The sequence below is a fragment of the Saccopteryx leptura genome, chromosome X (genome assembly GCF_036850995.1).
Source record: "Saccopteryx leptura isolate mSacLep1 chromosome X, mSacLep1_pri_phased_curated, whole genome shotgun sequence".
Classification (NCBI taxonomy): domain Eukaryota; kingdom Metazoa; phylum Chordata; class Mammalia; order Chiroptera; family Emballonuridae; genus Saccopteryx; species Saccopteryx leptura.
This window is the reverse complement of record NC_089516.1, coordinates 31,795,236-31,820,930: the sequence shown is the minus strand read 5'-3', so window position 1 is coordinate 31,820,930 and position 25,695 is coordinate 31,795,236. Positions and strand designations below refer to the sequence as shown.

General features: G+C 38.5%; 1 protein-coding gene and 1 non-coding gene across 2 annotated transcripts in view; both read right to left on the bottom strand.

Moving 5' to 3' along the window:
* Window positions 1-15,185, bottom strand: part of TSPAN7 (tetraspanin 7) — a 145,747-nt gene extending 130,562 nt beyond the window's left edge. Inside the window, exon 1 of the mRNA XM_066357171.1 lies at window positions 15,048-15,185. Within this exon, the coding sequence (XP_066213268.1) occupies window positions 15,048-15,128 (81 nt within the window). The 5' untranslated portion in view covers window positions 15,129-15,185. The remainder of the gene's footprint in view (window positions 1-15,047) is intronic.
* Window positions 15,186-18,643: 3,458 nt separating this feature from the next.
* TRNAA-GGC (transfer RNA alanine (anticodon GGC)) lies at window positions 18,644-18,719 on the bottom strand. Its single transcript has one exon. It is a non-coding gene; the product is annotated as a tRNA-Ala (tRNA).
* Between the last annotated feature and the right edge of the window lie 6,976 nt (window positions 18,720-25,695).

The window sequence follows — 25,695 nt, the reverse complement described above, 5'->3', positions numbered from 1 at the left end:
TCTATCTACTGTGCCACCACCTGGTCAGGCGTATCTCTGTGTTATGTATATGTAATTTCACTAATCCCTTCATCTTCTCTGATCCCATTCCTTTATCTCCCTTCCCTCTGACAGCTGTCTCTCTGGTCCCTGTGACCCTACTTCTGCCTCAATTTCATTCCTCAGTTTACTTTGTTCCTTAGATTCCACATATAAGTGAGATTATATGATATTTGTCTTTCTCTGCCTGGCTTATTTCACTTAGCATAATAGTCTTCATGTCTATCCATGCCATCGCAAAAGGTAAGATTTTCTTCTTTTTCACAGCTGCATAGTATTTCACTGTGTATATGTACCACAGCTTTTTAATCCAGTCATCCATTGATGGACACTTGGGCTATTTTCAGATCTTGGCTATTGTAAACAATGCTGCAATAAACATGGGGGTGCATATCCTCATTTGAATCAGTAATTTGATATTCTTAGGATATATTCCTAATAGTAGGATAGCTGGATCAAAAGGTATTCCATTTTTAATTTTTTGAGGAAACCCCATACAGTTATCCATAGTGGCTACACAAGTCTGCATTCCCTCTAGAAGTGCAGGAGGATTCCCTTTTCTCAACATCCTTGCCAGCACTTATTCTGTGTTGATTTGTTAATGAGCACCATTTTGACAGGTATAAGGTGGTATTTCATAGTTGTTTTAATTTGCATTTCCCTGATGATTAGTGATGTTGAACATTTTTTCATATGACTATTGGCCATCTGTATGTCCTCTTTGGAGAAGTGTCTGTTCAGTTCTTTTGCCCATTTTTTGATTGGATTGTTTACCTTCCTGGTGTTGAGTTTTACAAGTTCTTTATAAATTTCGGTTATTAACCCCTTATCTGACGGCAAATATATTGATTTTTAATTTAATTGCTTCTGAGTCTCCAGTATGGTCAAGTCAGTCTCTTTGATCCTTGTATTGTACTTTTGATTTTTATATTTTCTTCCAGGATTTTATTTTGTTTTTATATTTAACCATTTAAACCAACCAGAAGTTTTAATTTACTAATTTGAGGGCTCCAATTTTATTTTCTTTTATATATCCCATAGTATAAGCATCAGTTAAACCTAGCTTTCAGTCACTGAAATAAATGTCCCTTTTCATATGTTAATCCATACACACTAGTATTTATTTCTGAATTCCCTATCATTTCACTGACCTTTTTGTTTATTTCTAAGTCAACAGCATACTGAATCAATTAGTGACTTTATAGTTGTGCTAGTTATGTATTACTACATTACAATATTACCACAAATATCATGGTTTAAAGCAACACACAGTCATCATCTCTTAGTTTCTGTGGGGTCAGGAGTCTGGGAACAGCTTAACTGAATCTTCTGTTTCAGGGTCTCATAAAGCTTCAGTCAGGTGACAGATGGCTGCAGTCTCATCTGAGGCCTAAATGGGGAAGGATCTGCTTCCAAGCTCACTTGATTGTTGGCATTATTTTGTTGGTTGCCTTATCACTGTTAGAAACTGAGTGCCTCAATTCCTTGCCTTGTGTCCCTTTCCATAGGGCAAATTACAATATGGAAACCTGCTTCTTCAAAGCCAGCAAGGGACAAAGTCTTGCAGAAAGATATACATTACAATCTTATCTAATGCAATCATGTACATATATTTATATACATTAAAACAACTTGGTTGTATTTTGTTAGAAGCAAGTTAAAGAACATACACACAGTCAAGTATAGGAGATAACACAATGGCATGACTCTCAGGAAGTCAGGATCATGGTAGTCAACTTATAGCCTGTCTGCAATAGTAGTACAGTCTGATAACTACTAAGACACATACTTAATCCCTTATCTTGAATTTCTCTTGATTTCTGCATAAACATTATTATCCTTCTGCATAAACATTATTATGTTATCAAACACTAACCCTCCCCTCAAAAAATTCCTGTTGGGATATTTGGAATTGTATTAAATAAATTTTTAGAAAATTAGTATTTTATGATATTCAATCTCCCCACTCAAATCACAGCACCCTTTATCTGTTCAGATCTCATTTAATGACCCTCAGTAAGATTTTAATTTTCTTCATATAAGTGCCTCGTCTTTCTTGTTAACTTTATTCTGAAGCATTTATGATTTCTGTTGCCACTCAGAGTGGACTGTTTTCCTTCCTCTCCTTTCTAAGGCTTATGCTAAAATAATAAACAGCAGATAATTTTTGTATTTTATATATTGTATCCAACCTTAGCAAAGTCTTAGTTTTATTTTTCTTAAACTAGAATGCATTGGGTTTTTCAGTATACAACATCTGTAGAAATATAATTTTATCACTTGTTTTTCCAACATTGTTATATTTATCTTACTACACTTACTAATTAAATCAAAATCATAAATAATGGTAAGCAGGTATCCCTGTCCAGTTCCCTACTGATTCAAGTGACTTTAGTATTTTACTATTTGCTTGCGCATATATTTACTGCTGGCTTTAAAATTTTTTGAATGGAAATTATCTTTGTTAATTAAAATAATAATGGTAGATACTCACCCTCAAGGAAATGAAGCATGATTCCCTACTCCATAAGTGTAAGCTAGGCATAATGACTTTCTTTCAAAGAGTACAGTATGGAAAGAGGGAAAAAGAATAATGTTACAGTGAAAAACTCCACAAACTATTTCAGTCAGGTGATCAATATCAATATTAACAGAGATAAGTCAGTTGATAGTATGTACCTTTCACATGATGTGATGAAAATGGCACTTAATCTCTGTGGTCTTCCTCCCCAAAACACATAACCCCAGTCTAATCATGAGAAAACATAAAAAAAAAAACCAAATGAGGGACATTGTACCAAGTACATGATCTGTACTCTTCAAAATTGTCACAGTCACCAAAAATAAGGAAAGTCTGAGAGATCATCAGAGCCAAAAGAAGTCTAAGGAGACAGGATTATTAAATGTAATGTGGTAGTCTGAATGGAATATTAGGTATAAATTCAAAAAATCTAAATGAAGTAGTGGACTTTGGTTAATATTAATAATGTATCAATCTTGGTTCCTTGACTATAACAAATGTACCATATAAATGTAAGATGTTAAAAAGAGGAGAACTGGTTGTATGGTATATGGAAACTCTATGCGCTATTTCAACAACTTTTCTGTAAATTAAAAAATGTTCTAAAATCAAAAGATTAATTTAAAAAGAATAAGGGAAGTCATTAACTTCTTATTTGATTTTAAATGACAGGTTTATATTTATTTATCCTAGATAGTATCACCCTTCCCCAATAATAGGGCAAAACAGCAACCTACACTTATTATATCTTTGGTTTCCATTCAAACCCTTCTGGAATCCCATCTCTGGTTCAAAACTATAAAATCCAAAGAGCAAATCATCCTTAACTTCCGGGATGGAAGTGTTCTGATCAATTTATATGTTTAACAAATATTGACATAGTACCACCTATGTGAAAGAAATGAAGAAAAAAGCAACACTCTATACCATAAGGAATAAAGTTGCTAAAACATGCATATCAAAGTTTACAAAGCACTTGAATGAAACACTTAACTGTCAACACTTGACAGAGGTGTGTAAGCACAGATATTCTCCATTCTGAAAAGGAAACTTAAAGCTTAGAGAAGCTATGAATGTGACTTGCGTAAAGTCACCTGGCAAATGTCAAAGCCAAGACTTCACATAGGACTAATTTCAAGTCCCCTGCAATTGAATGCAATAGTTAAATATTGAGTGAGTGATATAGTTTAGAACAGTGGTAGTCAACCTGGTCCCTACCGCCCACTAGTGGGTGTTCCAGCTTTCATGGTGGGTGGTAGCAGAGCAACCAAAGTATAAATAAAAATATAGATTTAACTATGGTAACTTGTTTTATAAAGATTTATTCTGCCAAACTTAGCGAAATTCTGACATAAAGTACTTGGTAAGTAATTATTATTATATGCTTTAACTTGCTGTAACTCTGCTTTATAAATTTTATAAAGTAAAGTTACTTCCCTACTTTATAAATCACCATTACTGTGGAACCAGTGGGCAGTTAGAAAATTTTACTACTAACAGAGATACAAAAGTGAATGATAGGTATAAAAAGGTTGACTACCCCCTGTTTAGAATATGAAACTGCAATTGGGAGAAAAAATCTTCAAAAGCTTCATCGAAACAGAAATTGAACACAAGACAAGAATGTAAAGGGATATTTAGGTACAGTTACACCCAGCCTCATTATAAAACTTTGGGTTCCTTTGTAACCCAAAGGGTGTGTGGGAAGTCCTGATACAATCCATGGAAATCATAAATTCTCATTAGTGTTTAAGAAATGATTAGAACAATGAACTGATTAAGGAATTCTATACATCAACATGATGATGTTTGAATAATGGTAACTGAGGTGCACAAGCCACCACATTTCACTGAGAAGTAAGAGTTGGTAATCTGAGGCAAGAATAAATGTCTTTACACTCCTAGGGGGAAGGGGAGAGAAGATTGATTATTCAATATGCATGATAAATAGTAACTACTAGCACCCACTTTTTAATCTATTTGATCAATGGCAACTCACTTAAATCTAATTATCAATGACAACTCCACTTGCTTCAGGGAACATACTTCTGGAAGCCAATTACAATTAGTGTCTCATAAAATTCAAGGTCAGCCAATCAGCAGCAGACACACTGCAGTGAACATGTTTCTCAAAGTCAGTCAACAACATTCTCACCCAAACAGCCATGGTTGTAAGTCCAAGGTCAACCTCTATGCATCTGTAACCAAAGCAACCCCCCAAACACCACCACACTTCCCAAAGAGATCTACAATTGGCTTTACTCATAAACTGTGATTGACTAGCAAATCTCTTACTTTGGTAAGTAATGTGTTCAGCTTTGTATCCTAGATATTGGACAACAGTCTCATCTATTGACAGAGGGCAAACTAAGATGCATAACATCTTAGTACAGAGACGAACAGAAATAGATTCCCACTAATAAATGAAAACTACACTAGACTCCAAGAATTCAACTGAAGACACTTGCTGGAGACAAGTTTGGTGAGTGAGAAAAATCTTGTTTGTGAAAACTTCTCCTCAAACTAGTTACCATAGATCAATGCATAGGAAATCATTTATAAGGGAGCAATTTATAAAAAAAACTATACCATGGATCATAGAATCATCTTCCAGGAATTAAAATCACCTTGAGAAAAAAAATATAAAATTATATACCCAGGCCCCTCTCCATATAAATTTAAATGGAAACTTCACAAGATAGGACTAAACATCTGTTTTTAAAAAGCCCCTTAGTGGTTCTGAAGAGCACTCTTCTAGAACAATTAGCAAGGCCTCCTAAGTGTAACAAGGATATTTTGGTTTACTAGGAGACACTAGAGACCTAGCCCAGACTTTTGTGCAAAGTAGACAAAACCAAAAGGCCAATGCCAGATACTCACTAGCTATCTCAAGATCCATGAGATTCCAGATGAACCAGGCCTGCTATTATATACTGTGTTCTTTCCTAATCAATGCTTTTTAATCCTACTTGCAAAGCCAAATCACCTGGGAGATTCTTTTAAATATACAGCTGCTCGTACCCTAATCCAGACAAAATGAGTCAGAATCACTTAGGGATGGTCTAAGCATATATTTTAGGGTTCCTGATGGGCAAGCAGGGTTGAGAATCACTGATCGTGATTGTTCAACTAGTACGTGTGCTGACCCATCCAATCTTCTAATATAAGGCACCTACAATTATTCCTAAAACTGACGATATAAAAGCCCACCATACATTACAGAAAGCTCTAAAGAAAATTTTCCACATGAGAATTGTGATCTTTAATTCTCTCATCAAACTATTTAACATGCTTAAATGTTCAACTGATCAAATAAACAAAAGGGAACATAAAACAAAGAAAAACCCTCTCCTATCTTTTGACTCTACATTAATTTTTGGATGAATATTGGGGTTGTATCTAAAAGAGGACAAAATTGGCCAACAATTGGAAACATCTTATTATAGCAAGTGGAATAACAGTACCTCCCTCCTAAAAAATTGAAGGGCAATGATCAATTGTCATAAAGATATAATCCAAATTGGGAACTGCCGTAATGGGACCAAAGGAAGAAAAGACACAAGAATAGATATTTTAATTTTTAATATTTTATTTTTATCACAGTTTACATTCAATATTATTTTGTATTCAGGTGTACAGCATAGTGGTTAGACAATCATATACTTTATAAATTGTTCCCCCTGATATTTCCAGTACCCACCTGGCACCATAAATCGTTATTACAGTATTATTGACTATATTCCCTATGCTTTACTTTACATTCCTGAGATTATTTTGTGACTACCAATTTGTGAAGGATTTAAGAAATACAAACTTTCCTGGCCTGTGGTGGCGCAGTGGATAAAGCATCGACCAGGAATGCTGAGGTCTCCAGTTCAAAACCCCAGGCTTGCCCAATCAAGGTATATACAAGAAGCAACTACTACAAGTTGATGGTTCTTGCTCCTTTCCCCACTTTTCTCTTTCTTTTTATCTCTTCCTTCTCTCTCTAACAACAACAAAAGTACAAATTAGTAGTCTTAAGAATATATTTTTAAAGTGTGTTTCAAACTGGTTTAGCAGTGTATCAGTCAGCTATGTCAAGGATTTAACATGTTTAATCAAAGAAATAGTCACAGGTGACTTTCAATTCTCAGCACCTTATTAGGTGCTTACTTAAAACAGTATATAATGCTGAACAATCATGGATCATAAATAATGTAGCTCAAGATAAGGTAAAATTAAGAACTCTAGCTACAATTAAAAATGAAGCCATTATTTCATTCTATTTGGACAGAAACTGAGCTAGTTTCTAAGTAACCATTAAGTAGAAAAGGCTTAAAGTTCCCTCAATATTATTAAAAGTAGTGCATATATACTAACTGCATATTTCATGTCAGAAGTAAAGTTGATTAAATAAGAAAAGACTGTTTAGATTATAATATACAAGTCCTATAATAGACATGTATCATTATCATTGTAGTAACCAAGGATGCATTTGGGAGGACACTAGAATCTATGTAAACACAATAAATTAAAAATCAATAAAAATAATTTAGAAACTATGGAAGAAAATAGCAGAGCAATAACCTATTTATATCAAGCACCCCAATCCCCATCATACTTTGAACTCTGCTGCTTCTACATTAAATTAATACAGCAAGATCTGAATCAGGTCAGAAGACACATGGGCCTTCAGTTGGCGGTTAGAAATTAGAAGAGCAGAAAAAAGCAGCAGTAACCTGCAGAGCTTAATCCCCATTTGTCAAACCCCAGTCCCTGATGATCAGATGCCCTTAAAGAGGACATGCCTTAGTAAGCCTCTCAGCCGAGAACACTCCCCTTGACTTCAAAACATTTTTTAAATTGAAAAGTAGATAACAATATCTACTAGAATAGGCCAACTATTGTCATTTTAGATGCTCTATTAAATCACTCACAATCAACTACATATTTAATTAGGACCATACAATGTAGAGATACAGGTATAAAGGACTTCCAGTTAAAGATGATGGACTGAATGCATCTATTTACTTTGGCTAGCTCCCAAAACTCCACTGAAATGACACTAAAGAGATTTTTGAACCCACAATAACAAAGAGAATGGAAGAGAAGGCAACCACAATGACATTTTGGAAGCTGAAGAAAAGCCAAATCTTATGGCAGCTGTGAGAAAAGCCAAGAAGAAAATATTTACACACAAGCACCCCCCAAAGACAGTGCATGCATGTCTAGAAATAGGGATGAAAGGGGGCTAAAATAAGGAGGATCTGGTAATGTCTTTTGAAAAGCAATTAGAGTCCCTCCAATTTCCTGTCTCTGGCCTATGCCACATTCCAGTATAGGTTCAGAGATTTATTTTCTAAGGCGGGTGAGACAGAGGGTCTCTGACCTGGAGAACAAAAGTGCAGTGGACATAGATTCTCTGCTTGAAATAGCAGAATAAACAAAAATTTATATACCGCGTGTGGAGACACCCATATCCCTAAACTTCTTTATGCAGAAAAAAGATTGGAAGATCTGTAGGAAATCTGGCCCAAGGGAAAAGATATAATGATATTGACCTTGGTTCCAAAACCTAACTGCCTAGCCAAATCACCAAACTTACAATCAACAAATTCCCACTTCATGCTAAGAGTCTGCAATCAGATTTTTAGTGTTCCACTCTTAAACATGTATAGAACAGACAGCAAAATGTTACCAGAAAATTGAAGTAAGTCTGTAGTACGCCAAAAAACAGAAACGTTTGAAAGAAACTATGCAGAAAAAAAAAAGCAAACAAAAAAAACTCAATATTGTCAGAGGGATTTAAAAAGAGATTACACTTGTGAAACAAGAGCAAGGTAAAGGAACATTCAGACTTCACAAAAGAGCTCATAGAAATCAATATATTAAGCAAATGAAAAATGCAGTTGTGAAAATTAGAGGATCTATGTAAGAGTTCCAACATCAAAAAAGAAAGAACAGAGAAATATATAAATATATTTCATCCAAGAAAATTTCCCAGGCTGAAAGAACTGAGTTTCCAGACTGAAAGACTGTACAGAAAAGAGATGAAAATAAATGAACAATATCATTGTGAAATTTCAGAACACTAAGAACAAAAGTTTCCAAAAGCTTTCAGAGAAGAAAATCAGATTTTTAGAAGAATCATAAATAACATTTGATTTTTCAACAGGAGCATGAAGATTGAAGGTTTGAGCAGGAGACAGCTACATTCTGAGGGTAAACAATTTATAAACTAGAATTCTATACTTAGCCAAATTATCAAATGAAATGCAAGAACAAAGTAAGATTTTCACAACAGGAAGGACTCAAATATTTAACCTCCCATGCAGTCTTTTCAAGAAAGTTGCTAGAAGATTTGCTCTACCAAAATGAAGGAATTTAGAAACAGAAATTGAGGACCCAACATAAAAGGAGAAGATTCCCTGAGGATGATAGTAAAGAAAGATTATAATGACCTCAGCTGTTTCAATGTCCCAGAGAACACTGGTCCAGATTGAAGGTGATAAAGTACTAGAATAAATATCTCCAACAGGAAATGACGGGATACATGATGTGTTTGAATATACTGAGTGAAGGTACACTGTTTTGGGACAGAACATGGAGATAAACAGGAAGTGAACATGGAAAACTAACAAGTAAAGGATATAAAGCAATTTTAACTACAGAGAAAATAAGCTGTGCAAGTACATATTACATGACTCAGCTGTGAACAGGCTTACCTATTCGCATTAATGTAATCTCTGACTACTGCTATGCTAAAATGATAAACAATAATGATAAAATTATGATATATTGGGGTCTGCCACAATACAGCAAAGATGTTAGTGTAGGAAAGCTAAATCTTCATGTTCCATATTGGGAAGACAATATATAATACCAAACACTGGAAAGTTGAGAAGTAGTAGAATAAATACATTAGTTAGAAATGAAGGTAAAATGCTAAAAGCGGCAGCTAGTAAAAATTGGTAAACATTCTATTGAAATAGCTGACATATAAAAAACAGTCAATGAATGTTTGTTGAGGTGCACTGACATGCAAAATAATAAGTATAAACTTGAGTTATGTGCCCAAATTCAAATACTTTGTAAAATGTTAGAAACTGCTTTTTTGCTTTTTAAGATTTTTTCCCCCTCTACTTAACCCAACTACCTAAACTTTATTATTTTCTTTAGCATGAGTGAGAGAAACAGACAGAGACAGAGAAAGAAACAAAGAAACCTCAACTCATAGTTGCAGCATTTTAGTTGTGCTGAGTCAGTGACCCCTTGCTCAAGGCAGCTACCTTGGGCTCAAACCAGCAGCTTTAGGCTTCAAAGCTGCGACCTTTGGGGCTCAAGCCAGCGAATATGGGATCATGTCGAGGATCCCACGCTCAAACCAGCAACCCTGTGCTCAAGTCCACGATCCTGTGCTCAAGTCGGCGACCTTGAGGTTTCAAACGTGGGACCTCAGCATCTCATATTGACACTATTCACTGCGCCACCACCGGTAAGGCTAAATTTTCTTGGTGACAAGAAAAGAGAAAAAAAGACTATTATTTTAAAAAATATTCACCAAAAAAGATTAATGATGTTTCCCAAATGAAAAAAACCCATCACTTATATTTCACCATGAAGGACTTTCATAACACTATTGATAGCTAATTACCTCCTTGGATAGCAAAAGAAGAAATCAAATCCAACATACACTGAAATGAAGTAAAGAATATTTATTTTCACAATATTTAGCAATGTAGACACAGTGGATTTAAATCTTAGCTTAGATTTAAACAAATTTAAACAGATGAATGTTTAAAATATATTAAAAACTTACAAATCAAAAGACTTTACCTTTCAAGCAGCATATTTACAAAGTTTTCCCGCTTGTTGTTGAAGAAGAAATTGTATGTCATGAAGGAGAGATGTTTTGTTTTGCATTAGGACAACATATTTTTTATTGAAGCTTGATAAATTAAATAGCAATTAAAATCTTAGATAACTAAAATATATGGCAAATTAGCTGATCTTAAAAATATAATAATTGAACTATCACGCCATTATGAAGTTCTCTATTCTACCTTTCCATACATTAATGTCAGGAACACATATGAATCACCACAGAAAGTCTAGAAATATTTTGTAAAAGCCTCCTAATTCAGGTGAGTGGAAATAAATAAATGAACCCAAGAGTAGTCAGTACAATTTCATTCATTCATTCAGTAAATACTTCCTAAGTAAACCTCCTATGTGCAAGGCACTGTTTGCTAGTCTCTAAAAGCAGAGCATAACTTACTCCTAAGTGTTTTTTCCTGCTTTCCCATAAACCTGAAAATAAAACATAAATCAAGGAAAATGAAGGATCTGTTTACATAGAATTCAGGTGATGTTATTTAATTCTAAGACCAATCATTCTATCCAAACACTATTATATAAAGAAGTACCTACCTTTTGTCTTCAAATAAACAATTAATGGTTCACCACAGAGAATGTTTTTCTTCTTAATTGTAACTGTGTTGAGAATGTTCTGGTATGGAGCTCCATACACTGGTAAATATGGATTTTGTGTAATATTCTATTTTTCTTCATAGGAATTACTTCATGTAAAGTCCAATGTGCAGACGTTGCAGGCATTGCTGATATTTTGAGCCAGATAATTATTTTTTGTGAGGGGCTGTCCTGTGCCTTGGAGAATATTCAGCAGCACCTGTAGCCTCTACCTATCAGATGCCAATAATATCCCACCCCCAGCTGTGACCAAAAATGTCTCCAGAACATTTCAAAGACAGGTAGTCATTATAGACAGAAGACAATGCCAGGTAAAACAAAGACCTCTCTTTGATAATTGCAAACTTCTCTTTAGTATATGCTCAGAAACATCAACCTCATAATGCCACTTATCTACTACAATTTAAAGCTCAAATGTTTCCTAGTCCTAAATCTAATTGTGGTAAGGGAAGGGAAGTAATCCTATGAAAAATATTCACAAAGAACTAAAAGGAATTAATCCTGCCTAATTGTCCTTCCATCTTCCACTAAAAAGGATAAGTACCAGGGTCATTTTGTTGTTGTTGTTGCTGTTGTTAATTACTTAACATTACCTCATAAATGTTGACAAATATTTGAGTATCTACCATGTGTCAGACATATCTTTAGGAAGATAAAGATAAAGACTAGAGAAAGATAAATTTATAAACTAAATTTACTGAATTAATAAATTACTCTTATAAACAGCATTTTATTCATGATCTTGGATTTGGCAAAGGATTCCTAGATATCACACAAAAAGCACAATCAGAAAAAGAAAAATAGGTAAATTGGACTTTATCAAAATTAAGAAAAAAAGCTTTTTGTACTTCAAAGAAAACCATCAAGAAAGAGAAGAGCTAATTCACAGAATAGGAGAAAATATTTTCAAATAGTCAAAGAATAGGAATAGACATATTATAAGGAAGAAAGTCAAATAACCAATAAGCACATTAAAAGATATTTGACATCATTACTCATCAGGAAAATTCAAATAAAAACCATAATGAGGTACCTACTAGGATGGTTATAATAAAAAAAATTGAATGAAAACAAATATTGGCAAGGATGTGAAGAAATCAGAACTCTCATACACTGATTGAGGGAACGTAAAATGGTGCAGTCAATTTGGAAAACAGTGTGGCAGTTCTTCACATAATTAAACATTGAGTTAGCATATGATCCAGCAATTCCCAGCAAAGATATCTGAAAATGTATATTTGTACAAAAATTTGTATGTGAATGTTTATAGCATCATTATTCATAATAGCCAAAAGACAGAAACGATCCAAATGTCCCTCAATAAACAAATGAATGAACAAAATATGATACAGTCATGCAATGGAGTATTATTTGGTTATAAAAAAAGAATGAACATTGATGAATCTTGAAAACATTATGCTAAATGAAAGAAGCCACTCACAAAGACCACATATTATATAATTTCATTTATATGAAATGTGCTTAGGGCAAGGAGGGTCATGTGTTAATTGGGGGAGTTGGGGGGTGATAGTTAAAGGGTATGGGGTTTCTTTTTCTGGTAATGAAACTGTTCTAATAAAATTGATTGGAGTGATGGCTGCACATATATGTGAATATACTATAAACCACTGAATTGTACAATTTGAAAAGTGTGAATTATATATCCCCATAAAGCTGTTAAAATAGCATTTAATGTAGAATGAAAAACAGCATTTGGACCACGGCTTATTAATGAAAATGTCTTATTTTAAGTGCCCTCATATTTGACAAGATCTCATTCTTTTGGCTACGAAGTAGGAAATGATTGCTAATGCTATTTAAATTATTGAAAATGCTCCAGGTAAACATTTCATTTAAGACTATAAAAATATTGAAAGTAGGATAAATTAAAATGCAGGCATCAAGGAACTTCAGAGGACAGAAAATGCCATGCTTAAGACATTAGAGGCATTAAGTAATTAGATTCAGGGGGAGGAGGAGGGGAGGGGAAGGTAAGCAAGAAGAGTGAAAGAGCTCATATGAAAAGCCTCAGTCTGAGGACTCCTTCCTTTCCCAGCTTACAGTGATGCTGACAGAACAACACTCTTTTGTATATACTGTAAACCTTATTTTTCGGGAAGCTAAAAATAATCACCCTCACCCATATGATTTACTCCAGTAACAAATAAGAAGTCAAGTAAATATTAAGGGCCAAACAGAAAGAGATTTAAGGAAAGAAACAAAAGGTTAAACTAGTTCCCAGGAATGGCTTATTAGGAAGTTTCAACAAAAAGCATATGACTATTGTTTTTTCCAGAAAGGGCATAAAAATGACCTGTGTGTAGCTCACAATTCCACTGAAAAATTTCAACCTGTGTCGTTTTCAGTCCAAAGAAAGTGCGTCTCCGTATTTGCCTTGTGCAATACAGCAGTAAATCTATTCTATCTCACTGCAGAGCTCTTGGTGTGCCTGGTCCCCAGGGTCCACAGTTTACCTGACCCGAAGAATCACCAATGCCAGTGACAAGGAAATATCTGCGGGTCGGGGGAGCATTAGGGATTTTTAAAAAACTTATTAAATTTCAGTTCCTTTCTTGGTCATTACAAACAGCCACGTTCACCATCAAGCCGAGTCTGGTACCTCATAGAGCACTGTGCCCAGTTTAAAACCAAAATTAGGGCTATTTGAGGGTGGGGGTGGCAAGGAGAAAACCATAGGCAGGACTGGCTTTTTCTACAGAGCCTCAGGTTTCAAAATGACTGCCTTTGAAAGCCGAAATGGCCCCGATTATTGGGGAAGGGGTGGGGGTGTGGGGGGGATGACAGACATTCATTCTCCAGCAGGGTGTCTGTGGCTTAGTGTGGGAATGAGGAACTTGCAGAGAGGGGGCCCTCTCCATAGAAAAAGAAATAACGGAGAATGTTCTTTAGGTACCACCCACCCCTCCAAGTGAATCACTGCAATGTCAGCGCAGCACTGATTCCACGATTTGCCAAACAGGATGAGGTAAGGCACAGCCTTGAGCCTTGAGCTTTGAGCCCCCTCCGTCTCCTCCCCCGCCCCAGCGCTCAGCACCGCGCATCTCTCCGCGAGGTGCGCAGCGCAGCCCCCCGAGACCTCAGCTGAGGGGCTGACGTCACCGTTCTGCATTGAGCTTCAAGGACCGGTAGCAGGGGAGCAGAGAGTTAGGGGCGCTATTGCTGTCACCAAGTGGCGGGGGTCCTCCCCCAGGGCTCTGCGGATTGAACTCACGTAATGACAGAAAGACCAGATGAAAAGTGTAAGGGTGAAGGGGAGTGGGAAAAGGGTCATAAGACCCATCTCCTGGATCGCTGAGAAAGCTCAAAGATGCCGCTGGTTTATGTAAGAGCCTTTCCAGTCCGTGCGTTTTCGCGCGGCAGCTGCGGCGGCGCCCGCTCCACACCCCACCATCAGTGCGCTTGGGGGGGGCTCTGGTCACCCTTACCCTGCCAGGCTGGCACAGAGCTTCTTGCGCCTCGCTCTCGTAGCCCCGCGGTGTCGGAAATAACCTGGAATCTGGGATCAAACCCTGCGCTCTCGCACCCGCTCCCAGCTGGCCACAGGTTAGCTCCAACAGCCCCGCGAGCAGGCTGCTAAGGGAGGTTGGGGAGGGGTGTTCAGAGAGGAAAACAGACGAATAAACCTGCAACTTTCCCCAGAAGCTGACCCTATCCAAAGAGCTTAAAATATAAATCAATACATTAAAAAAATTTTTTTGGAAAGGTCGACAACCTGCAGTCACCGCTACCACGCAGCCCCTTGCAGCCTGCCCCCGGAGGGGTCCCGGGTCCAAGCAGCCCCGATACACCCCACCGTCCTGCAGCCCCAGCCCAGCACTCTGCAGAGACGACAGCCCTAGCCCGAGCCCAGACAACTGCAGTTGTCTCCTTAAGGAGGGGGTGGGTCGAGATTTGATTTTGGGTCTGGGTTTTTTCCTCCCCCTTCCTTTCTCGGAGCATCACTACACGGACTGATTCACCGCTGCCTGGCTGTAGGGTCGGCATGGCCACTCACCCAGAAGACGAAGGAGTAGATGATGAGGAGGGTTTTGAGACAGGTTATCACAGGTTTGGTCTCCATTCTCCTCGATGCCATACTACAGAGCTCCGTCGGCTGTGGCGGCGGCAGGCGGCGGGCGGGCGCGAGGGAGGGGGGAGGAGGCGGGGCGGGGCGGGGCAGGGCGGGGGCGCGTGCCACCAGAGGCCCAGTGCGCGCGCAGGCGAGGCCGTGCGTGAGCTTGAGCGCGCATCCCGCCCGGCACCCACCAAAGGAGCAGGGGCCCGGCTGCGACTGCGCATGCTGAGAAGGCTGCTTGCTGGGCAAGGCAGCGCAAGCTCAGACCCCCCGCTGAGGATCCGCACGGGGCAGCTGGGAGGGATGGGACAGACTGGAGGCCTGGTCGGAGGTCAGGGCTACGTCTTCTAGGCCGCTGTGGCACGTAAGTTACTGCTTTGTACATAGTAGGACTTTAAATTTGCTGGGCTCTCTGCACCTGGCTACACGAGGTTTATTGGTATCCCAGAAAAGCAATCCTGGTTCCGCATTTGGATGCCCCACCAGGCCTTCTCAGATGGAAGGCTTCTCAGGAGTCATGTCCTTGGAACAAGCAGGCCTTGTCTGTGCCAGGAACAGACTGTGACAGGTGGCTGGAGATACAGCAGGAGGGATAGTCAGGACCTCGGGAGCTCAGAGAGACACCCCAATTCCTCACCACCAGTTTTTATTTTCTCACATTTTGAAATGTTGACACTGAATGACAAGAAGGTTCATTATGATGGTACAATTCTTCCTGCACATAAAATGTTTAGCAGATAACAGAAAAAAATTTTAAAGTGCCTGAGGATCATTTTCCCCACCCTAACAAGTACAAATCAGGAGAGCTGTATAAAGATAAATAATAATAATAATGTTCAAAACAATTAAGAAGCTCCTCAAAAAGCTAAACATAGAGGTACCATATGACCCAGCAATTCCACTCCTAGATATATACCCAAGAGAAATGAAAACATATCTTCACATAAAAGCTTGTATGTGAATATTCACGGCAGCACCATTTATCATAGCCAAAAAGCAGTAACAACCCCAATGTCCTTCAATTATGAATGGATAAACATAACGTAGTACATACATACAGTAGACAATTCCTTGGTCACAAAAAGGAATAAAATACGGATACAACATGTGTGAACCTTGAAAATATTGTCAAGTGAAAGCAGCCAGACACAAAAGAGCACATATTGAATGATCCATTTGTAGGCAGCGTCCAAAATAGAGATCCAAAGAGATAGAAATAGATTAATAGTTTCAGGGAGGCAGCAGGAATGAGGAGTGATTGTTAATGAGGAGGGCATTTCTTTGTGAAGTAACAAAAATGTTCTGGAATTAGTGGTGATGGTTGCACAGTTTTGTGAATATACTAAAAACCACTGAATTGTACACTTTAAAAGAGTAACTTTTATGGTGTGTGAATTATATACATAAAAAAATAGCATACACTCCACTCAGATTTCCTGTGGCTCCTTTTTAGAGAAACACACACTACAGATTCTGTGGGAGATTTAGCTTGATTCCTGAGACACCCTGCGGTCAGAGTAGCAACACTACCACAAGCTAACTCCATCATAGATAATGTTGAGGATACTTCTTGTGGAAGAGTAAAAACAGTGAATAAGGCTTGAGGAAAGCCTGCAAAGGTCAGTTGTTGCAGGAGTAATGATTACCTCCAATGAGTTGTACATGGTCCCAGGTCAGTGAGGTCATTGTATAAACAGGACATAAATATGAGGAAAAGGAGGACCTGCTTAAGGAAATGATCAATCATAACAAAAGGTTATGTGGGTTTAGAGGGGTGTGGAGAGGAATAGGGGTGCCGGTGAAAAAAGATTAGGAAAAGATTGTCAAGGTTTCTCTTATGAAGGAAGACCCTGCACAATGCTTCCTAGTTCTGGTTGTTCATTTGCATCACTTGGCAAACCTTAAAAAATCAAAAACAAACAAGCAAAAATACTATGACTGCCTATGCCCAATCCCAGGTAGCCTGATTCATTGGCTGTGGGGTGCATGCTCAGCAGTTTTTAAAGTTCTTCATGTGGTCCTAATTGGAATCAAGCTGAGGGACAGTGTCCTGCATGCAGTGAGCTTAAACCCAATTTCAGAAAGGAGTTTCTCCTTCTCCATGTTTATAGTTTCCAGGCAGCAGCAGGAAAGAGTATTGAAGACTACAAACTTAGTAGGTACCCTTAGCTTCAAAAAATCTTGCCCAATCATAATTACTCGTTAAAGGGGTCATAAACCTCAAATTCCAACCCAACAGGGACATTGCTGAGCATCACAGATAACATCATGAGTTAATATATGATAGTCATAGATAATGCCCATCAGCTCAACTAATTCACTATTTCACAGTTTTTCTGGAGATGTATTAGAATATCTAAAAGGTTCAGATTCTTGAAAATTTGAGCTATTCGAGCAAAAATAAATTATTTAAAAGTAAAAATAAATATGAATATTCAGTAATATAATTAATGGGTAAATTAGCATAGCTACTTGCTAGACACTTGCTCCTCTAATTGTGGTCTGGTGATATAATGGGGTGACAGACTATCCCAGTTTTCCCAGGACTGGGGTTTCCTTACACTCTGGATTTACCTTGCTAAAACTGGGAAGGTCTTGGGCAAACCAGAACACATCTATCACGTCAATCATTCTATCCCTTAACTGGCAGCATTGGCATCTGCTAGGGGAGAGCTTGTTGAAAATGCAGAACTTCAGGCCCCATCCCAAGCCCATGTTTACAAGATCCCCAGGGAATTCAGATAATGTCTGTCAGTTTGTCATTGACTGAATTGTGTCCCCCAGAAACATAAGTTGAAGTCCCAAACTCAGTACCTCAGAATGTGGCCCTATTTGTAAATAGGGTTGTTGCTGATGTAATTATTTAAGTTGAGGTCATACTGGAGTAGGGTAGGCCCTTAATCCAATATGATTAGTGTCCTTAGAAGAAGAGACACAGAGACACACAGGCAGTATGCCATGTGACTGATTGGAATGAGGCAGCTGCAACTCAAGAAATGCCAAGTATTCAAGGTCACTACTGGAAGCTAAGAGAAAGCAAGGAAAGATTCTTCCCAATCTCAGAGAGACCATGACCCTGCAGATATTTTCATTTCAGACTTCTGACCTCCAGAACTGTGAGAGAATAAATTTCAGTTGTTTTAACCCACACATTTTGTGGTACTAATACATGTCTAAGACTCACTGATCTCTAATTCTTCAAAATATCAGTCAGCAATTTCACTGCTAAGTATAGACCCACAATAATTTTTTTTTTGTATTTTTCTGAAGCTGGAAATGGAGAGGCAGTCAGACTCCCGCATGCGCCCGACTGGGATCCACCCAGCACGCCCACCAGGGGCGATGCTCTGCCCATCCGGGGCGTCACTCTGTCGCGACCAGAGCCACTCTAGTGCCTGGGGCAGAGGCCAAGGAGCCATCCCCAGTGCCCGGGCCATCTTTTGCTCCAATGGAGCCTCAGCTGCGGGAGGGGAAGAGAGAGACAGAGAAGAAAGAGAGGGGGAGGGGTGGAGAAGCAGATGGGCGCTTCTCCTGTGTGCCCTGGCCGGGAATCGAACCCGGGACTTCCGCACGCCAGGCGGACGCTCTACCACTGAGCCAACCAGCCAGGGCCGACCCACAATAATTGAAAACAATTGTTCAAACAAATATTTGGACATGAATTTTCAAAGCAGCACTAGTTACAATAATTTAAACATAGAAACAACCTAAACAAATGTCTATTAGCTGATGAATGGATAAAGCAAAATATGATATAACCATACAACAGAATACTATTTGGTCATGAAAAAGGAATGAAGTACTGACATATGATACAGTATGGATGGACCTTGGAAACATACTGAGTGAAAGAAGCCAGGCATACTTAAGCGTGGGTTCATCCAGCTTGAGTGTAGGCTCATCTGGCTTGAGCACGGGCTCACCAGCTTAAGGGCAGGGTTGCTGGCTTGAGTGTGGGATCATAAATATGACCCCATGGTCGCTGGCTTGAAGCCCAAGATTCCTGGCTTGAGCCCAAGGTCATTGGCTTGAGGAAGAGGTCACTCACTATGCTGTAGCCTCCAGGTCAAGGCACATATGAGGAAGCAATCAATGAACAACTAAGGTGCCACAATGAAGAATTGATATTTCTCATCTCTCTCCCTTCCTGTCTGTCTGTCCCTATCTGTCCCTCTCTCTGTTGCCCTCAATCTCTCTCTCACACACACACAAAAAAGGAAAAAACAAAAAGAAAAAAGCCAGGCACAAAAACCACATACTGTATGATTACATTTGTATAAACTATCAGAACAGGCAAATCCAGAGACAGAAAGCAGATTAATGTTGCCTGGGGCTGAGGGAAAGGGGAATGGGAAGTGACTACTTAATAGGTAAGAGCTTTCCTCTTCAAGTGTCAAGTTCTGGTGCTAGAGTGCTGATAACTGTACAGTGTTTTGAATGTACTTAATGACACTGGATTGTACACTTTAAAATGGTTTTAATAGTAAATTTTATGTTATACATATTTTGTCACACACACAAATAACGTAACTATAGCATAGCCCAGGGGTAGTCAACCTTTTTATACCTACCGCCCACTTTTGTATCTGTTTGTTAGTAGTAAAATTTTCTAACTGCCCACCGGTTCCATAGTAATGGTGATTTATAAAGTAGGGAAGTAACTTTACTTTATAAAATTTATAAAGCAGAGTTACAGCAAGTTAAGCATATAATAATAATTACTTACCAAGTACTTTATGTCGGACTTTTGCTAAGGTTGGCAGAATAAATCTTTATAAAACAACTTACTATAGTTAAATCTATCTTTTTATTTATACTTTGGTTGCTCCACTACCGCCCACCATGAAAGCTGGAACGCCCACTAGTGGGCTGTAGGGACCAGGTTGACTCCCACTGGCATAGCCAAAGGCCTGTGGCCTGAAGGAATGATGCTTTCGGGGAGCTGAGAGAAGGTCAGCAGGGCTCAGTAATAGGGGCAAAGATGGTGTACAGGTGGCTGGAGAGAGGTGGGCCCATCCAGGACCTATTATATGATAATAAGAATTTTAATATTTTGCCTAAAAAAAAGGAGAACCTTTGATTTTTATTTGCCTTAATTTCAGCAAGTACTTTAAGGAGAACTAGATGGCCACCAAAGCATCTGTCTGGTCCCTGTTTCTACTGTCATCTCCTCAATCACAGAAACCAGAGTGATCTTATTCAAACATAAAACATATCATGTCACTCTCTTGCTTAAAACACTCCAGTGGCTTCCCATCGTTGTAAAAAGAATCAAATTTCAACTCTTTACCCTGACTTAGAAAGCATAGATAAGCTGGTTCCAACTTCCTCTCCCATTACTCTCCTCTAACCTTTCTGCTCTTCAATCAGTCTTAGTTTCATTTGAAAGCCTTCACACTGACTGCTTCTATCTTTAGAATGCTTTGCTCCCTAAACTCTGAATGTTTGGTCCCTTCCTTCCTGTCATCCAGATCTCAGTATAGATATAACCTCCTCAGAAAGGCCATTTCAGATGAAAATAGCCACCCAGTCACTATATGTTCTCATTCTCCCCATCGCTCTTATCTAACATTTTCTCATTTGCAAGCTTATTTTGTTGTCTGCCACTCCAACTTAGTTCTACACAGGCAGGTCTTTTTGTCTCTTTTGTTCTCTGTCGTATCTCCAGCACCTAGATATAGTAGCAACTAAAAAAAAAAAAATGTTGAACAAATAGATGGTACCTAGTAGTCACTCAATAGATGAGCTTTGACTGTTTCAAGAAGGATGTGATGTTTGAAAAATACTTTGAAGTATGAATAAGACAATGGTGATCTTTGAGGAATAGAGAAGAAGTACAGGCTAGGGAACAGGATGAACAAAAGCTAAAAGCTTACTCAAAAGAGTGGTGAGGTTCACTAAAGGACCAGAGTAGGAAAGGATGCAGAAATGTAAGTTCAGCTGTGGTGGAGGGGTTCTTGATCAGACCAAGTTAGACTCTTGTGTAGGCAGGCAGTCCAGAGCTGTGAAAGGTCTCTAAGTAGAGGAATGATATGATATGATCTGTGTTTTAGAAAACATTTGGGGGATAGTATACAGGATTAGAGATTTAGAGATTGCAGAAGAAAAAAAAACTTGAAGGAAGAAAAGAGTTAAGTAACTAATACAATAACCTAATTTGGAGTTGCAGAGGGCTGGACCTCAGGGAATGGCACTGGTGCTGCAAGAGAGGCCAGAGCAGGGCACCTCAACTCCGTCAGCTCTAAAATGCACTGCAGAGAGCCCTGGCCGGTTGGCTCAGTGGTAGAGCATTGGCCTGGCCTGCAGAAGTCCTGGGTTCGATTCCCGGCCAGGGCACACAGGAGAAGCGCCCATCTGCTTCTCCACCCCTCCCCCTCTCCATCCTCTCTGTCTCTCTCTTCCCCTCCCGCAGCCGAGGCTCCACTGGAGCAAAGATGGCCCAGGCGCTGGGGATGGCTCCTCGGCCTCTGCCCCAGGCGCTAGAGTGGCTCTGGTTGCAACAGAGCTACGCCCTGGAGGGGCAGAGCATCGCCCCCTGGTGGGCAGAGCGTCGCCCCCTTGTGGGCGTGCCGGGTGGATCCCGGTCGGGCGCATGCGGGAGTCTGTCTGACTGTCTCTCCCCGTTTCCGGCTTCAGAAAAATACAGAAAAAAATAAAATAAAATAAAATGCACTGCAGAGCTTTTAGAAATATGAAGGCTAGGACTTCATCCCCCGTGGATTCTGATTGACTCACTCTATGCTGGGACCCCAGAAATCAGTATTTTTTATAAGTTCCCCAATACTCTAGCTGGTATTGAAACCCCTGGAACAGATAGAAGAAATTTCAGAAATGAAATGGTCCTCAGGACTGAGTGAATTTGGGTAATGAAGAAAAATGAGGAATTGAATACGATTTGCTTCTAGACTGAGGAAACTTGGAGGACAGCTTTTAAAATGCTTAATTTCAATATAAAATACATCCAAATCAAGGGACTAGTTTCCAATTGTTAGGAAGTATGCATAAAAGAAACCTTTTAAATCACAATATTATATATTATTTATATAATATTAATATAGTATTAAGAAATGAAAAAATAGAAGAATTTGTATGCAATGTTATTTCAACTATGTAAGAACATATAGAAAAAATTGAAAGAAAAAGTGTATAAAATTTTGATTTTTTTTATATTTCCTCTAATATCCAAAATTTCTAAATAATCATATGTAACATTTATAAAATAAAGAAGAATATTTTATAAAGGAAGCCCTCTGCCCCCCCCAATTAAAATATTAAAGTTTTGAACTTAAGCGGGGAAACCTTGGACCGTTTTGAGAATCTGCTTGGATGAAACGTGAACATAAATCCTTTTATCTAAATTTCTATAGTTATTAATACATCTGTGTGTTTACAGGGTACCAACTTGGACAGCCAAAATGACTTTTACCCTGGAATTTAGAAATATCTGCAGGACTAAGATTGCACTAGCTGAGGATATGTTTGCAACAGCTAACTAATACACACCTTTCTCCTTTCTTCTTTTTTAGCACTTTTTATAACTTAGTAGTAAATTACTAGTATTAAATTCATTTCTGAAGTAAATGTATTGATTGGTTTTCATCCTGACTGGATACTGACCATTCCAAATGCTATGTCCATAGACTGGAACTCTAAACAGCCATCAAATTAATGTTGAAGTAGAACTCTTGCATACCGGGAAATTCCCACAGTATGTTTTTAAGGTAAAAAATTAAATTATGAATAGTAAATGTAATGTGGTGCTAATGTGGAGATGCATATACAAATAGTTTATGATTCAATATCATTTTGTGATTTTTTCTTTTATTTTTACCTTTTTTTGCATTTACTAAATGTTCTGTAAAACACATATTTCTTTTATAATTAGAAAACATTTTATTTTAAATTGTTAATATTTTAGGACATCTAGATTGATATTTGGTTTGGGGGAGCCATGATACATAACCTTCTGTAACTTTCCTCTTTAACAATATATTCAAAATGACATTTTTTTAATAGGTGACAAAAGAATAGGATCTTACCTCTACTAGTAATATTCCAAGCTAGATTGCAGTCCCTCTAGTTCCCCTGTAATCAGTAATCACACAGTAGCATAAGACATAAACCATTTTTTTCTTTCTCTCATCTTTCTAAATAATCCAAGTCTCCTTACTACATAGTAACTGCGAAACATCCTCCTGACATGTATTCCCTATATGTATCCACTCAACAGCTATATGGGTCTTTGATTACCAATATCTTTTATTAAAAGGATGTTATGCTAGCCCTGGCCGTTTGGCTCAGTGGTAGAGCATCGGCCTGGCGTGCAGGAATCCCTGGTTTGATTCCCAGCCAGGGCACACAGGAGAAGTGCCCATCTGCTTCTCCACCCCTCCCCCTCTCCTTCTTCTCTGTCTCTCTCTTCCCCTCCTGAAGCCAAGGCTCCATTGGAGCAAAGTTGGCCCAGGCGCTGAGGATGGCTCCGTGGCCTCTGCCTCAGGTGCTAGAATGGCCCTGGTTGCAACAGAGCAACACCCCAGATGGGCAGAGCATCGCCCCCCGGTGGGCATGCTGGGTGGATCCCAGTCGGGGGCATGCGGGAGTCTGACTGTCTCCCCGTTTCCAGCTTCAGAAAAAAAAAAGGATGTTATGCTTTTATACTGATTCTAGTACCGATGATAAATAGTGTATTCCTGTGACATGAAAGATATAATTGATGGGGGCTTAGCTTACAGTATTTCAGCCAAAAAGATGATGGTCCAGGTGTCCAGGTTCTGTGCAGTATTTTTTTCACACTGTTTTGGTCATTTATATCATGATTTTTATTGACCTTATTTTTTTTAATTTAGATTATTGACTCTTAGAGGGAGAGGTAGGCAGAGGGAGACAGGGACATGGCTCTGTTTCTCTATGTGTCCTGTGAGGTCTGAACCTGCAACCTCTGCACCTCAGTATGACACTAACCAACTGAGCTATCCAGCCAGGGCTATTGACCCTATTTTTGAATCCAAATATTAATTAGTGTTCATTGACTCATTGGCATATTTTCTATGTAATGGTAACCAATCTACTTTAGTTAGATTCATTTATTAGAGAATTGTCTTCATACTTTAATAAATCAATACATAAAAATTAATATGTTGAAATTCCTTCTGTCTAGTTACATTGAGATATATTTATTCAAGCATGAAAATGTTATATAACCCAGCCCAGAGCCCCATCTTGTCTAAATTCAAAAGTGGCTAAATTTAATGTGAAGACTGGGCCAGCATGGCTAAAGCAGAGCAGAACACTGAGCTGATTATTAGTGAGTTCACTGCTGAATTTAGTTGGCATACCATACCATGATTCTAAACTTCCTTTTTTAGGAATTATCTCCATCACTGAGCTTATGCCTTCTAATGATTTAATTCTATAATGATCATAATTAGCAACACTTATTGGTCAACTGTAGGTGTCAGAATTTGAACCCACCTGCACTATTGACAGTAGGTTCTGGAGTCTGACTGCCTGGCTTCTCACTGGACCTCTGCATGTTACCAATCCTCACATCTGTAAAATGGGTATATTAATAGTATCTACCTTATTGTCTTCACATGAGGAAATATATGTGAAGTGTTTGAAACAGTTCTGGCACAGAACATGCTCAATAAACCGTAATTGTTGTTGTAATAATACTGTACCACCTTCTAATTACAAAAGTTTAGATCTAAAAGGGACCTCGAAGATGATTAAGTTCACCATTTTTCAACTGCAGGTCACAACCTGTTAGTAATTTATGAAATCAACTTAAGTGCCTACTTCCAGCATTTAAAAAAGCTAGTAAGGATATTATCAAATATAAATTATCAAAGTGCATTACATGAAATAAGAGTAAATTCTGTTTCATGAAACATTTGTTTTAGAAGGATAGCCGACATTATTGATACTCTACCTTTATCACTTCAGGTCTCTTTTACTGATTCTGGATATCTCCTGGTGTCTTTGTGCTTCTCTCCTAAAGGATCTTTCCTGTAGTTCTTCTTTTTAAAATTTTTTAATGTTTATTTTATTTATTTTAGAGAGAGAGGAAAAGAGAGAGACAGAGATGACAGGAACATTGATCTGTTTCTGTATGTACCCTGATCGGGGATCGAACTGATAACCTCTGTGCTTCAGCATGATCCTGCAGCTGACTGAGCTATCCGGTCAGGGCTTTCCTGTAATTCTTAAGGAAACTACCCTTCAGCTATTGGTGACACATTAATCTAACATATTTGTATTATTTATCTGTTGTTGCATCAAAAAAGTTTTAAAAAATCTAAAGACTTAAAATGACAAAATATTTATTATCTTACACAATTTCTGAGGGTCCGGAATCCCAGAGCAACTTAGCTGGGTCATTCTGGCTCAGGGTGTCTTGTATGATTTCAGTAAAGCTGTTAGTTGGGGCTGCAGTCATCTCAAGGCTTGACTGGGGTTGGAGGAGCGGTCTTCAGACTCACTCATGTGGTTGTTGGCAGGCCTCAGTCCCTTGTTATGAGAGTCCATGTCATGTATCTCTTTGTAGGACTACATATAAAATGAGACCTGACTTCCCCCAGGGGCAGTG